The following is a 14,444-nucleotide window of genomic DNA, read 5'->3' on the forward strand; positions in this document are numbered from 1 at the left end:
CCAGTATCATCTGCAGCTCCCAGGACTAGCCTCTGTGACCATGGTTCAACTTGTATTTCTTGTGCACATGCAACACATCACTAGGTAAATATACAAGTCTTAAATTAAAGAAAGGTGGAAATAAAAGTGCCTTATCAATTCAACAATTAAGAATGGTCTAACTACTAATATCATACATGTTATTTAAAATAGATTCTATAAACATTACTTTTTTCTGTATAGTAAGTACTTATGACCATATACCCTGTAGTACATTATAAAACAGGTGGAATGGACCCTTTTCATTGTGTTGGTGCCCTGTGCTTCTCCAGGGCACCTGTCCAGAGAAGGATTAATAGCAGATGGCCTTACATGATTTCACTATGCAACAATGGTGGATGGAGTCTTTGACAGCTAAAATCATTGCGTTTAGAATTACCAGAATTCTTTTTTTTTTTTTTAACGATTGTCCATAGAGAGGTGCCAATTGCATCACCATGCCAACAGACCCTCCCTCAAAGTCGCTGTGAATTTTCATTCCTGGAACTGCGTCCAAAAGATACAACTGAACACAAGAGAGAAAAAAAAGGCTGAACTTGACCAAAATGTGCGCATTTATAAGGTATTTTATTTTGGTTTGGGATATAGTGTATGAAGCAGATTGGGGAAAAAGACTGTTTAAAGGTTTGAATATGAACTATTTTGGGGAGTAAAATCTGAAAGAATACTGATATGAATTTATCTTCTAATTGAAAACATCGCCAGCTATTTTTATTCAAAAAGTGACTCATTATTTGTTTATCTGATTACAAGTCAGATGCACAGATAAATCACAATAATGGCGATGCAATAAATACTGGTGAAAATCAATGACTGTAATGAAGTGAATCATGTGCTCAGTGTCAGAAATACGCAAAAGAGGGTCAAGTTCAACCAGACAGAAATTATTTGTCCCTAGCTCCTCTTCATGTCCCATGGGGTGTTGGGTCCCACAAGCCTTCCAAAGAAAACTAAATTCAATAGAGTAAACCTTGAAAATCAACTCCCTACGCCCTCCCCTCTGACGTAAAAAGAAGAAGTTGAACAGCGTGCCATCTGTCCGCTCTGGTTTGTGCAGGGCACCAATAAAGTGTCTCAGATTCCTCCTCCACATTCCCCTACGGTGGGCACACTAGCACCTGGCAGGGCTGCTACCCGTCAACGGGCATGGACTGCTCAAAGTCTGATCCAAACAGCTCCTTGTATAAGGGGGGGAAGTGGGCACGCACAATGTCTGGGTATATTGCTTTGAAAGCTGTAAGCTTCTCTGTATGCCTACTGCACAGCGCTCGCAGTGTCGACACTTTGCATATCAACTGTGGAGAGAGAGGAGACAGGCTGTTTAGATTCACAGGGAGGCAAGGACATGGAGCAATGGTAGTGAAAAACATTCCTCCCTACAGTGTATTTCCTCTCACACAGGGGCAAACAGACTTGTAGATATTGAGACAAGTGCTAAGGCGCGAGGAAAACTTGACACTTCACATTATGGAGCTGCTACAACTGATAAATTGCCACTTCTCTACCGATAAAAATGCATTTCATGTCACATTATGAATGCTTTCCCTTAAATCTGTGTTGGTTTAATCTAATGCACTAAAAATGGTTGATGGCATGTGGATAAAGATTCTAAACAGTGGGAGATTAAACTGCTACAAGGGTTTGGCATGCTAGCAGACAGCCACTTTAAGGGATAATGGATGGAGTTTGAACTGCATCGCACTGTACCTTTGTAAGTATACCATCCTCTCTGTGGTTCTTCTGCAGGACGTGCTGGAGGGCCAGTTGGATTTTCTGCTGGAGTTTCTCCACCTTCACCTTCTCCTGGAGCCAGGATCGGTCTGGAAGGCAAATCATTGCCACTTTTTGTTACTGTACAAACACACGTATGGGCCTTAACAGTCAACTTGGCTCATGTGGAAAGTAATGATGCAGTGCTACTATGTATAAGATAATAATTGATAGAGAAGGTGGAGGAGGGCAACAGCGGCAGCGTTCCTTGTCGTGGTGAATGCGTGTCTACCTTTTTTTCTCGTTTGCACTGTGAGTGACACCTACCAGCAGACATCAACACAAAGGCGGAGAACAGGGCGATCTCATCCTCAGACAGGTGCATAGAACACAAGTTTTTCCCAAACTCGAAGACGGAGCTGATCAAGTCGTCACAGCCTGCCACAGCAAAGGACATAGAGAGAGGGCTTAGGATGAGGAAGACCAAAGAACAACATTCACTCTTGATCTTTATTGGGAGAGAGGCACACAGGGAGGGAGAGGAAGGGGAAGGAATGAAAAAGAGCGGCATGCTGACAGCACATGGGAGCGTCTTAAGGAGAACAGGCAATGCTTTTACTGAGTTTTGCCTCCCAGACGAGTCACTTTTGGCAGTTGGGTGGTGTTATGCAAGCCAAAATGAGGTCACTATTGAGGCTTTTAGTTAAATCAATTATCGTGGATAGAAAGAGACAGGCGGATGCCACCGCGGCTCGGGAAGCCCATCACTCTGCCTCCCCCCGCTGCCAACCCCTCTGCACAGAACACGCAGGACAGTGGGGCTCTCGAAGCTAGGATAGATACACATTCTCACTCATAAACACATGCAAACAGGGAGTTACAAGGAATGGTAAACTTACACCAAGAAACACAATTCAGCAATTTCACTGTCACTATGGGACACATTTACTTTTTTTGGTCAAAAAGCAGTTGGAAATGCAAGAAAATCCATGGTGGAGAGTCTTCCTAATGTCATGGCAGTCAAACATAAATGCAGACAAACACAAATGCTATTTGCTTTCGCCTGAGATGTTTTATATCAGTATATCAGTGATGGCTTTGATAGCGCTCTCCCTAAAGACACTACGTCTGGCTTTATTTATTCCACAGTTACAGGAGCCATATGCAGCAGAGCCGCACTAACATCTCTGTTCTACCACAAATAACCGTTGCAGAGACAGCAATGCCAGGTGAGGCAGGGATGAGTGCTCAGTGTTTGCTTCCAGGCCTTCAGCATTGTGTAGAACAGAACAGCTGACTCTAATTTTGGCTATTATACCAAGGGAAGGAGTAAGACACTGTAAGAAACACACACAAACACAGCAGCATGCAAGTACACACATGCACACTCATTCAAACGTGCACTGCTCAGAAATACCCTACACATGCACACACCCACCCACACACATAACACCCACTCCACTTACCTAATGACTTGAACACATCAGGTCCGGCATACTTGCCATCAAAATAAACTGTGTTGTTTTGCGAGTCAAAGGCACGGCACATTCTGACAAACACAACTTCCAAAGAGCCTGTGGAGACAGACAGGAACAAGATGCAGAATCTGAGCTTTGTTTCTTGTTTTTCCCTAACAGTTACACATCAGTAAGGGATGCAAAACACATGATTGTGCTTTGTGCTATTCTTCTACAGCATGAATAACACAACCACTTTGAAATAAAGAAGCCTGCCGTCAGAGGAAAAAAAAACTCCACCTCTGCAGATAATAATATCATAGACAGAAGGCTATTCTTCCATAATGACATGCCAGATAAAAATTGCGCTTCATTCAGTAGTGACAGTGCTTATTCATTCAACCTTTATTTAGTAAGATAGGTAGGAAATTTATTCTATCCTGCAATTTGTACCACTCAGTGGGAGTGAATAAGAGGATCAAGAAAATGTAACAGAAGCCATTACTGCCTCTAAGGGAGATTCGACTGTTTTAGAATGCCATGTCTGACAAGGGATCTCAGTCTTTATTTCATTATTCATATTGGCTGTGCCAATGTAAATAATAGTCAAGGAAAGACCCAGGAGAGGTGTTTGTTTGCTGCATGAGTGGTTTGTTTGTATCTGTGTGAACATTTATATTTATGCATAAACATAGGTGACAGTGTGCAGGGAGCCATAGCTGCATTTAATATTGTGGAAGTAAGTCTTTATGAGAACAGTTGGAATTAGCAGACATCGCAGGTGTCCGGTAAAAAGAGAGCGAAATGGCAGCCATCATGATGAGTATTATCTGAGCTCAGGAACACATTGCTTATCTAATGCTGTGTCCATCCCTGCTATGTATTTAATGAACGGAGGGAAAATAGAGAGCAACCGAGACAGAGAGAGGAAACAGGCAGGGTAGGGTCCCTTCTCTGTGACACTGTCTGTGCATGTGAAGAAGAGGGCTTTGTGTAGTCAGGTCAGCTACGCCCTTGTGACAATGCCAGGGGGGGTGGTGGTGGTGGTGGTGAATTTGACGGCAGCAGGCCATGTTGACAGGCTGTCATACCTGCTTTCAGCAGCACTATCTGATCGTTCTGACACAGCTCCATGAAGCCGTCGATGCGCTTGGCAAACTCCACCACATACTGAATGGCCTCTGTTATTTTGATAGCACACAGCTGCCACATGACTTCCCGGGGCTAAGAACAGATAGGACAAAGAATGGGTTATCTACTTTAAAACAATGGATTTGATTACTGTAACTGCTGTGGTGGCCAGAACAGGCCCGGTCGTGGTTGTTGTCTAGCTACCTTGCTCTGGTAGTTCTCCACCTCTTCCTGCAGGAAGGCCTGCCAGGTCATCTGCTGCAGCTCCTCCCTCAGGTACTGACATGTCTCCATGTGTGACTTGGAGATATTCTGGGCCAGGTGCTCTGCAATTACAACCATCGTCACAAACCCAGAAGATCACAGTTGAGATCTGAATGTTATTCACAAGGCTGTGTGAAAGGGAAGACCTCACTGATGAAATATGCCACAGGAAAAGATGATTTATTTACTGAGCTTTCAAAGAGGAGAGGCGGATACGCGTGGGCTTTTTTTTGACTGGGAAAAGGCTTGTTGACATTTCCTCTTACTGCCTGCAGGAAGCTCATAACTTAAGGTTGAGGCAAAGCCAATCTAGTTATGACACAAATGCATGGAGAGGAGGAGGGGCGCCACGTTACTCACTGAAACAAAGGTCACATTTTCTCTGAGAGAAATATTGAGTATAAGAATTTAAATGGTTTTGAAAACACATCTGTTAAAAGGAGTTCCTAGGCACAGGGGAGCCTAAAAAAATGATTTCCCCAGACACCTGCCCTGCTGGATCCTGATTGGCCCTAATTAATGGAAACTAATTACAAAAAAGAGGCTCTTTTAATGAGTGTTGGAGATGAGTCTCCAACCTCCTGCTATTTTAAGCAACCTTTGTGTCGTTTGCCCCACGGTTGAGTTGTTCTCCCCCCTCCTCCATTTTGCTGTCTTTCCTCTTGTCTCCCCCTGCCTCTCTCCTGCTCCTTACCTAGTTCAGCCATGGACACGGTGGGGGAGGTGTCTCCATTGGTGAAGGAGCAGTAAGGGAAGAAGCCAGAGCCAGGGGCAAAGTCGCAGATGGGCTCCGGCTTGATGCCGTTGATGTCCAGGCCTGACTGGTCAGGAGATGGCTGGATGTCCAGGTAGAAGCTGCTGACTGCCGAGTCTGGTTTGCTGCCATCAGGGGTGTGACCATCCATGTAGCCGCTGAGGTCGTCATGGAGCTCTGTGAGGCCATTGGCTGAGAGGCCATAGCTAGGTGTGAGCGGCTCCGCCTCTCCAGGCTGCTGTTGGTGGTCACGCTGCTGCTGCTGCAGCCGGTGCTTCTGGACCTCAGCATACAGGCTGTCTCGCTGCTTCTTCGACATGCGGCCAAACTTCACCGCTGTGATTAGCAGGACAAAAGATATGTGAGATTCTAGTGAAACATCACAAACAAATTTTACTGAATTGCTAGTTTATGTTTGTTTTCTATATGTGGCACCTGAAGGTGTCTCTTCATAAGTTAAATAAGTTCCAGAAATATGTGATAATAACTCAGAATAATATGAAGTTAATGGGTGGATATTCAACTGCTTAAGAAATTATACATCCTTTCAAATGTGATTTCAATTTTACTGAGTCATTTTGTTAATTATATTGGTGAGTCCTAACATTTTACTCTCCAATAAGTAAAATAATCTTACCAGTGGGGTGGACTGCCAACACAAATAGACTTATTTCAATAAGAACCAAGTGCTATTTCAAAAATTTTAATATAGCAGTCTCGCTTACCCAGTCTTGTCTCAAGATACATGTCTAGAAAATGCCTGAAACAGTGGAATTGCTCAGGGAACAAGCTGAATTGATAAATTTGTGCTTCTTTGAAGAAAAACTAAATCTTGGCATTGGAGTCTGAGACAAAATGACTTGTTTAGACAACAAGGAAAATTATTATACATTAATTCCCTACTTGCTATAAATTGTATACAACATTCTTTGGTCATTTGTCAATTTGTGCCCTCCCTGACAACACAGTAACACACCTCTAATCTATGTTAAAGTCATTTGTTCCTATTAGACCAAACGACACCTGCAACTAGCATCATCCTCCATTCTCCACTAGACTGAGGTACAGTACAGTATACTTAGATAACACTGAGTAAAAAAAAAAGCAAATCTCCAAATTTTGGGAGGGATCAGTAATGACAGAGATTATCACAAAAATGAACAGCTTTATAAGTATAGAGGCAGGAGTGAGAAGTGAACAGCTTACCGGTCACTCAAACATGAGACAGGCTAAGTTGCTGCCTCCTGTTTCAAGGTTTCCAGACTAACAGTGGTGCTGAGAATGAGACTCCTTGGCCAGAGTTCTGTGGGCCTGGCAGTATGTCAGCCGGTCACAGTGCGTGTGTGTTTGTCTACGCACAGTGGAAAATGAGTAGAGCGATGCAGAGGAGGGTGCGGGCAGATGGGCTCTGGTGTGTTGAGTGAAGGCAAGAGTCACCTTCGTCTGTCCTGAGAGTGTGTGTATGTGCGTGTGAGTGTCTGTGTGTGTGTGTGTGTGTGTGGGTGTGTATGCATGTAAGAATGTGTGTGCCTATGCAAAGGCACTCATAAGTGCTAATGTACTTATGTGTTAATTCACATTAATGATTATGTATGCATGTAACTGAATTTATACAAAGTAGTGTGCATAAAGATGTGCCAGGTTCTATGTTCAGGTTTTCACTTGTCTGTATGCATTGTGTGTGTTTTACAAGAAAACAAATAAAAAAACATAATAGATATGCTCTGTCCTGATATAATCTTCTCAGCTCAGCCCAGTCTAGACCAGCATGGCGCAGCAGGAGCCCTCCAGCACACATCCCCACCTGTGTGCTCCCATTACTGCATCTCAGCTGCAGCAGCACTAATGACAACCTCTAACAACCTCCTATTTCATCAAACCGAGTTTCTATCACAGCAACAAATTAGTCTCACAGACAAAGCCCTCACCTTCCACTGGCAGACAATGAACATAGACTGACGTCTTGTGTTCATGTCACGATTTTCTTGGGATATGTCTGTTGTGTCTCTTTCAGAATAATGGCAGTCATTATCTGTGAGTGTGTGTGTGTTTTCTTTGTCTCTCCACTCAATATACAGCACCACATCAATATGGGGCAATGAATAAACAACCAAATAACAATAATGATAAACAGAAAGTAACACACACAGGTGTTAATGGCTAGTGAAAAACAGCTATGTGTTTAGTTGTTGCAATAGAGTTATGGTGTTGTTTTTTTACTATTTCAGGGGAAATACATCTGGCACATCTATTTTACTGATTTTCTCTGAAAAATTGCCAAATTTGTACCCAGGAGCAGGACATTTTACTGAGAAGTTGCATTTCCTGCCACAAGAAGATGCTGACCACCATAGTTTACAGTAAACTTCCTCTTGCTTATCGGTAAGTTTTTAAAATTTAACATTTTATCCAGTCTTCACTCATTCTTTTAAGAATTTAGATATAAATGGACAAATTCCTGGATAGCTTTTGTGATAAATAATGAGCCCTAAATATACACTATCAATAATTTCTTTCCCCTTTTGCTCGGCTTTCGTAGGGAGGTCAGAGTAGACAACAGCATCCCAATAGCAATGGTCCAAAGGCAATTCAGCAGAGCAGACTCGTGCCCACACAGGGGCTTGAACCTGTGCTCTTCACCTCTCCCTACTCACCATGCAACCCTGCTCTAGCCGCCCACCTCCTCCATCAAGCACTTACCATCTCGTGACATGCCCACTGCCAGGCACTTCTGAAGCCGGCAGTGCTGGCAGCGGTTGCGGCTGGTACGGTCGATCAGGCAGTTCTTCTGACGAGGGCAGGAGTAGGCTGCATTGCTCTGCTGACTCCTCCTAAAGAAGCCCTGCACAGGAAACGTACCATGGAAACACCTCGAGTTACTGGATTAATCACTGCGGGTGGAATCATGTTCTGGGACTGAAGGATCAATTCATGTCTTTTAGTGCTAACAAAATTCATTATTGATTGACAGTGATTTGCTGTATTCCCAGTGGGGATATTTTCATTTTACTTCTGCCAAACAGATTAGGTAATAACACTACTGTGATGGTATTGTCCTGGCTGTTACGCTCTAATATCTGGCATTCAAATAGCACTGTATTTCACCAGTGTGTACAGCATGAGGGTGATGTGTTTGGGCAGGAATGATAACAGTGGATGGTATTTTTCTTCAGTGGGGTTATTAGTGTTGATTAATGCAGCACTGGCATGTGCAGTGCTAAAGTATTGCGAATGTACACTGACTGGATTCCTCATCCTTTGACTTAATGAATTGATTCCAGCACATCATTAACATGCCCCACTCTACTGCTCCATACACATATGTCTTAATTAGCTGCTCATTGGCTGTTTAATTACAAGAAAACAGCTGACAGCTGCCAAGTTCCTTTATAATGGAAGCCATTATGGAAACAGGCTATAACTGCCAGTGACAAGCAGCACTCTTTAATAATGCTATGATTTATGGTCCAAACTTTTGTACTTGCACATATCATTAAAGGCCTCTCTGCCTTGGACTAATTAGCAATCATTAAAGATAGATTTCAGCAGTTTACTCTTTAGTGTTTTGGTCCTTCCAGCTCCTGTGTGAGGGAGAGGAGCACTGGGAAGAACAGCTAAAAGGAACCTCTCTCTCCCTCTCTTTCCCTCTCTCTCTCACACACACACACACACACACACACACACACACACGCGCGCACACACACACACACACACACACAGGAGCAAACAGCAAAGGTGCAGGCTGGCTGAGGAATGCTAATGATGTGCCTGGTGACAAGCACAGGGACAAGAATCCACTCTAAGCACAAAATTCTCCTCACTGTGAATGGCTGGTGCATTTGAAACAGTACAAAAGGCGGCTTCAATGGAAGCAACACTGTAGCAAACAGCCAACAATCTGCTATAATTCAAAGCACTCTCCTTTTGATCATTTTATTTCAAGAAGAACAGGCTGCAGCAGAAGCAAAAAAAATGTGAAAAGACATGTCCCTGGGAGGGAAAGGCAGAGCAAGGCAAAGGAATGACTTTGTCCTACTAATTGTGGTTTTCTGTGATGTCCTCTGTGGTGCTTGACCACTTTAACGATCATGTTCTGTGTGTTTACACTTCGCAGTCCCTCTCCAAATCATCGTAAAACTTCAGCAACATTTTCAAACGTTTTTTCCTAGCAAGCAACTTTCTTTACGTCCTCAATTTTCCCTGTCTTTCCCCTTCTCGGCTCTCCTGTACCTCACATACACACACTACTTCCCATGACACAAACAAGTTCAGTCTCTTGACGCTTACCTTACAGCCTTCACATGTTATCACGCCGTAATGGATGCCTGATGATTTGTCTCCACAGATCTTGCAGGGAATTATTTCGATTTGAGCTGCAGAGAAGAAAAGGAAATGAAAGAAATAATAAATAATAAAAAAAATCAACATTTTGCTGTCACAAGTCACTGTACAACACCCTCACCATGGATCCATGTTGGTACATGAAAGAGCACTGTGCTTCTAAAAACATCTCATCCGGTGGCTTTTGAATCCTCACTTCCCAGAGCATTAGCTGAATATTTACCGAGCTGTGTGTGTGTGTGTGTGTGTGTGTGTGTGTGTGTGTGTGTGTGAGAAGGGAAGGAGGCCATTTTAAGTCCTCACAAGCAGCCAATGTAAACATGGTGTCAATTTGCATCCTAAACACAACTTACATAAGGAAAAACCCAGCTATCCACAAACCCTAATACGCTACAGTAGTACTAATACTAGCCTGGTGCAATGAAAGGCTCTTTTAGCCACATGAGGACACATATTCACTGGTGGAAAACTTGACTTCATGAAGCCTCTTAAACTTCAAAACCATAAAAACCTCAGGAGTACATCCACTGCGGCCACAAAGAATCATAACATGGGTTTGGCTGTGGTGTTGTGCTGTTGACAGGCCTGTGATTCACCCGCCATAAAGGACAAAAGCACAGAGAGGACAGGCCTCATCCATCGTTGGCCCTTCTCTTCAGGAGCAGACCACAGGGCAACGCAAGAGAACAGACAGAACACACAGACATCAGAGACACAGAACTCCCAGCTCGTCCTACTGCTCTCAGCTTTATCACTGCAGCCACTGATGCTGCATCCCTCTCCACCTCCACCTCCCCCCTCTGTCTTCCCCCTGTTCTCTCTTCCTCCAGTGATCTCTATCTCACAGCCCTCCTCCACATCTTCAACATCTCAGTCCCACCATCCCAACAGTGCACTGCAGCGCCAGACGAACTCCGCTATCTGATCTAAATCGAGGAAAGATCGCCGCGGGATATTTTCTCACGATGTAATGGTTTTCTCCAACCAGCCATGCAACCAACCAATCAGAGCACACTGAGCTATTGCAACACAAGTCTATACTAATTAGGAATATTATAATTTTGCCTTAATGAGATGCAATAAAAATTATAATAATTAAAAAAGTGGTGGTACATTCTATGTCAAAGTGTTACATCAGCCTCTCCCCTCTAGCCAGGCCTCACTGTCTACTATGAAGCCCCGTGCCTCCTCCCAAGACTAGAAGCTTCAAATATCCCTTGTACACCTTAACAACCAACCTCTTTAAACTTGTTTGATCACATCAAAAGTACTTTTGCTGGGGTTCAATCCAGAGATCTCTGCCCATTTTAATCATCTGCCTAGGAGCTTGTAATGTGTCATGTGGATAATGTCCTTGTCCCTGAGGCATGCCCGTGAGAGGCCCTTAACACAGAGCCTCTAATCCACTAACCCCGGAGCAACACTCCATTCATTCAGGAATCTGTGTCTGTTCTCCTCGCGCTGCTGGAGTCAACAAGACTGGCCATGTTTACATGGAATTAGCCTACATTTTAGTAAAATTAACAAAAGGAAGTGGTGGAACATGCACAATTAATTCTCCTCCAGACAACACCTCCTGTGATTTGTGATTCTCACATACAATAGAGGGCAGTGCACCTCGTCGGCCCGGATTAGAGTGAAATCCAGGCAGGAGGCGGGCTTTCCCAACCTTACTGAGAGGGTTAATTTATAATTAATCTTTTCCTTACTGTGCACAGTTGCTTGTTATTTTGGTTAGGTCTATCTCTGTATGAGTGCACTCTATTGTTTGTTTTTGTGTTCTCCCTGCATGAGCATTAGCAGTGCAGTGTGTTTCAACTCCTTTAGCATTTTCAGCCTCATTACTTACATAATTTGTTCTGACATGCACTCACAACAACTGAAGCGTGCTGTAATTATGACTAGCTGTGGTTATGGCAAACTAAAGGTTGTAGTGACAGGCCCTAGCCATTGGGTGGCAGTGCAGGGCTGTGGCCATGGTTGTCTTGCTAAGTTAAGCCAAGCTTCCACCCACCCTATCCAGCCCACAGGCTTTTGGCTCTGAGCTGCAGCCTCTGAGAGCTCCAGGCTTAGGCTGCTGCTGGCTTCCCCACCCCCACAGCATAGCTGTAAGATGCCTTCATCTCTCCTGAAGAAGCGGAGCTGGCTGGGCACTCGCTCAGGCCTGACAGAGGCTGTGCCACATCAGGTGAAAGCAGTGGGAGTAGAGACGCGGGGGTGCCAGGCTGGGCAGGGCATACATATACACAAGCATGCCTCAAAAAGCCCTATCTGCAGCAGGAAGGCCCTGAGTACACACAGCCTCACCAGCTAACACCCTCTCACTTCACCGCTGCACAAGCCCCTGGATGCTCAGTGCACTCAACAGTAAAAAGGGTTTGTCTCTGGACTGGCTGTAGTTTCTTGTATGAGAAAAGACCTCAGTCTGAACATATAGTTCTTTCCACACTGGGATAAGCAGCTTTCAAAAACATGTGGAGAGGGGGGTCAAGGAGAATAAATACAGAGCGATGACACAATGGAGATCAAATACACCATGAAGTCACCTACATCATCAGCCTAAGTCAATATTTGTATATCTCTATGACTGTGCAAGTTGTTCTTTTGAGTGACTGGTCATGGGGCCCCTAAGCTACACTTCAGACACTGAGGATGATTTGAACTGAATTCACACAGGGGAGTCAATCAAACAAAAAGGCCTGCGCTTATAAGCACTCCCAATCTGGCAGTCAATATCTATTGACATGAGCTGCGGTGTTAACTGCCTCTTGGTGTGAAACAGGCAGCTGCTGGCTCGCTTGAGCTTGACCAGCGGAGTGCCACTGATCCCATTCACTGCGCCTGCCTGCCTCCCTGCCTGCCTCCCTGCCTGCCCGTTTCCCTGCCAGCCAGCCCTGCCTGCTCTGTTTACAACATCAAAGCCAGGCACAGTTAGACGGGCAGCCATGCTAAAGCCCATCCCAGCAGCCTGCCGCTCCTCACAGCACTGTGAGATGGCCTCTGCACACAGGCCACTTCAAAGACACGTGCTGAGATGCCAAGATTATGTGTGGATCACACTGTAGCACAATCACACTACGCACCTAACCATAAGGGCCGGACAGCGGCTCAAGACTGGTTTCCTGTCTGCGGCATTGCAGCCTGTCGTGGGTGTCTCAGACAATGGGCATGGCAGAGAGAGGAGACAGTGAAGCCGAATGCTAAAGCTTGTTCTTTGTCTGTCTGTGGTTGAGCAGTTCAAGGACACTGATTCATCACACTAGCAGGCCCTTTGAGGGGATGACGTGTCACTCAGAGCACATGTACAATAGGGCAGCGAGGCCTCTGCATGTTCACCCAGTGCCCTTCACTGTCTTCTCCACAGCCCTGAGATCAACCAACTGCTAAACCTACACTACATTATCAAAGACCTGTAAACTCACAGTCAAATGTGAACACCCCGAACAATTGTTATTTTTAAGCACTGAATAGACAGATGTTGTCAGACAGGGAAACGTCCTCTGTATACAGTGTAAATGTAGTATTGCAGTACAATTAGCATGCACTGAAGACCATCTTTTTAGATAAAAACAAACATTTTATTTAGTTCCGGTAATTATTCTTAAATTTACTTTTTAGAATTATATAGTTAAAATTTTCAATGTGGCATGCTGGTAACATGCACAAAATAAAACTGAAAATATTACAGGCTTGCAAACATGGAAAATAACTAGTTAAAATCTCTTGGCTGTTCCCACTGAACCCTTGGACTACTGACATAACGTTGAAGGATTAAGATTATCCCTTACATTACAGACCCATGCCCAGGCCACCGTCATAATGCTGAGAGCTTAACTCATTACTCGATTGGACCATTAAATCATTTTCTCATGGCCTGATGATTCATGATGGATGTGCACAATAAATGAGGTCTGAAATCAAGGCTTCTATACTGTTGGGTATATGCAGATCTTCTGTTCACTGGCTCATTTACAATGCACAATCATTCCAAAAAGAAAACCACGTGGAGCAGTTGGAGGAAGAACAGATTTGCTTCTCTGTGCATAGTGGTGTGTGAGTGAGCGAGTATATAGTACGTGTGTATCGGTCATGTTGTGTTGACAGCTGTCAATGACAGAGTGACGCAAGCCAGTGGGCTCCTGTCAGAGATTATGTAAGAAACTGGACAGGGCACAGCATTATGAACAGATCAACAATTCCTCTCCCATCAGGCAAACTGTCTTAATACATTCTCCTCTTAGAATATTTTGCAATAAAAGCTTATAAGGATCACATGTCTGTTCTCTGGGCTGCACTCAGAACAGAGAATTTACACATTATCAACATACAAACACCTGGGGCACTGAACTGTCTGGCAAATGTGTACTAAGCAGTGTTCCTCCATCATTATGTGCAGCTATTCATTTTGCCACATGAACTTCCCATTTGGCGGTGGAGATCAGCTGTCGGTTGATAAACAGTCTTCTCTAAACAGATACCCACGACAGTCAGATCTAGCTGTAGAGAGACGACAGCCTAACAAGAGCTGGAATCAGAATTCTGCCTCTTTTCATCTGCCAGGGCTCTGCTGTCATGTGAAGTCGCACAACACAATACTTTTTTTATTCCCATTTATGCAGCAGAAGAAAGGTTATTTGAATGTCAGCGGCAAAGGACAGTCGTGGCACGGAACACAGGCTGAATAGTATAAATGTGTTATTTGTTTAGGGATCGGAGGTGGCTGGCATATTACCATAGAGCTGTTCTAA

The 14,444-nt window shown here is 44.2% G+C and overlaps 1 protein-coding gene across 2 annotated transcripts in view; it reads right to left on the reverse strand.

Annotated features, from left to right (window-relative positions):
* Nucleotides 1-609: 609 nt before the first annotated feature.
* The window catches only part of roraa (RAR-related orphan receptor A, paralog a), a 174,744-nt gene continuing 160,909 nt past the window's right edge, over nt 610-14,444 (reverse strand). For both annotated transcript variants that reach the window (XM_038705299.1, XM_038705300.1), the window contains 9 exons: nt 9,643-9,728; nt 8,056-8,197; nt 5,296-5,691; nt 4,542-4,663; nt 4,298-4,430; nt 3,216-3,323; nt 2,077-2,187; nt 1,747-1,859; nt 610-1,334 (listed from right to left, as the gene is read on the reverse strand). In XM_038705299.1, coding sequence (XP_038561227.1) covers nt 1,170-1,334; nt 1,747-1,859; nt 2,077-2,187; nt 3,216-3,323; nt 4,298-4,430; nt 4,542-4,663; nt 5,296-5,691; nt 8,056-8,197; nt 9,643-9,728 — 1,376 coding nt within the window. In that variant the 3' untranslated portion in view covers nt 610-1,169. The remainder of the gene's footprint in view (nt 1,335-1,746; nt 1,860-2,076; nt 2,188-3,215; nt 3,324-4,297; nt 4,431-4,541; nt 4,664-5,295; nt 5,692-8,055; nt 8,198-9,642; nt 9,729-14,444) is intronic.

Source organism: Micropterus salmoides, unplaced genomic scaffold (assembly GCF_014851395.1).
Source record: "Micropterus salmoides isolate LMB-PRFRI ecotype aquatic unplaced genomic scaffold, ASM1485139v1 Ms_hic_scaffold_8, whole genome shotgun sequence".
Lineage (NCBI taxonomy): Eukaryota > Metazoa > Chordata > Actinopteri > Centrarchiformes > Centrarchidae > Micropterus > Micropterus salmoides.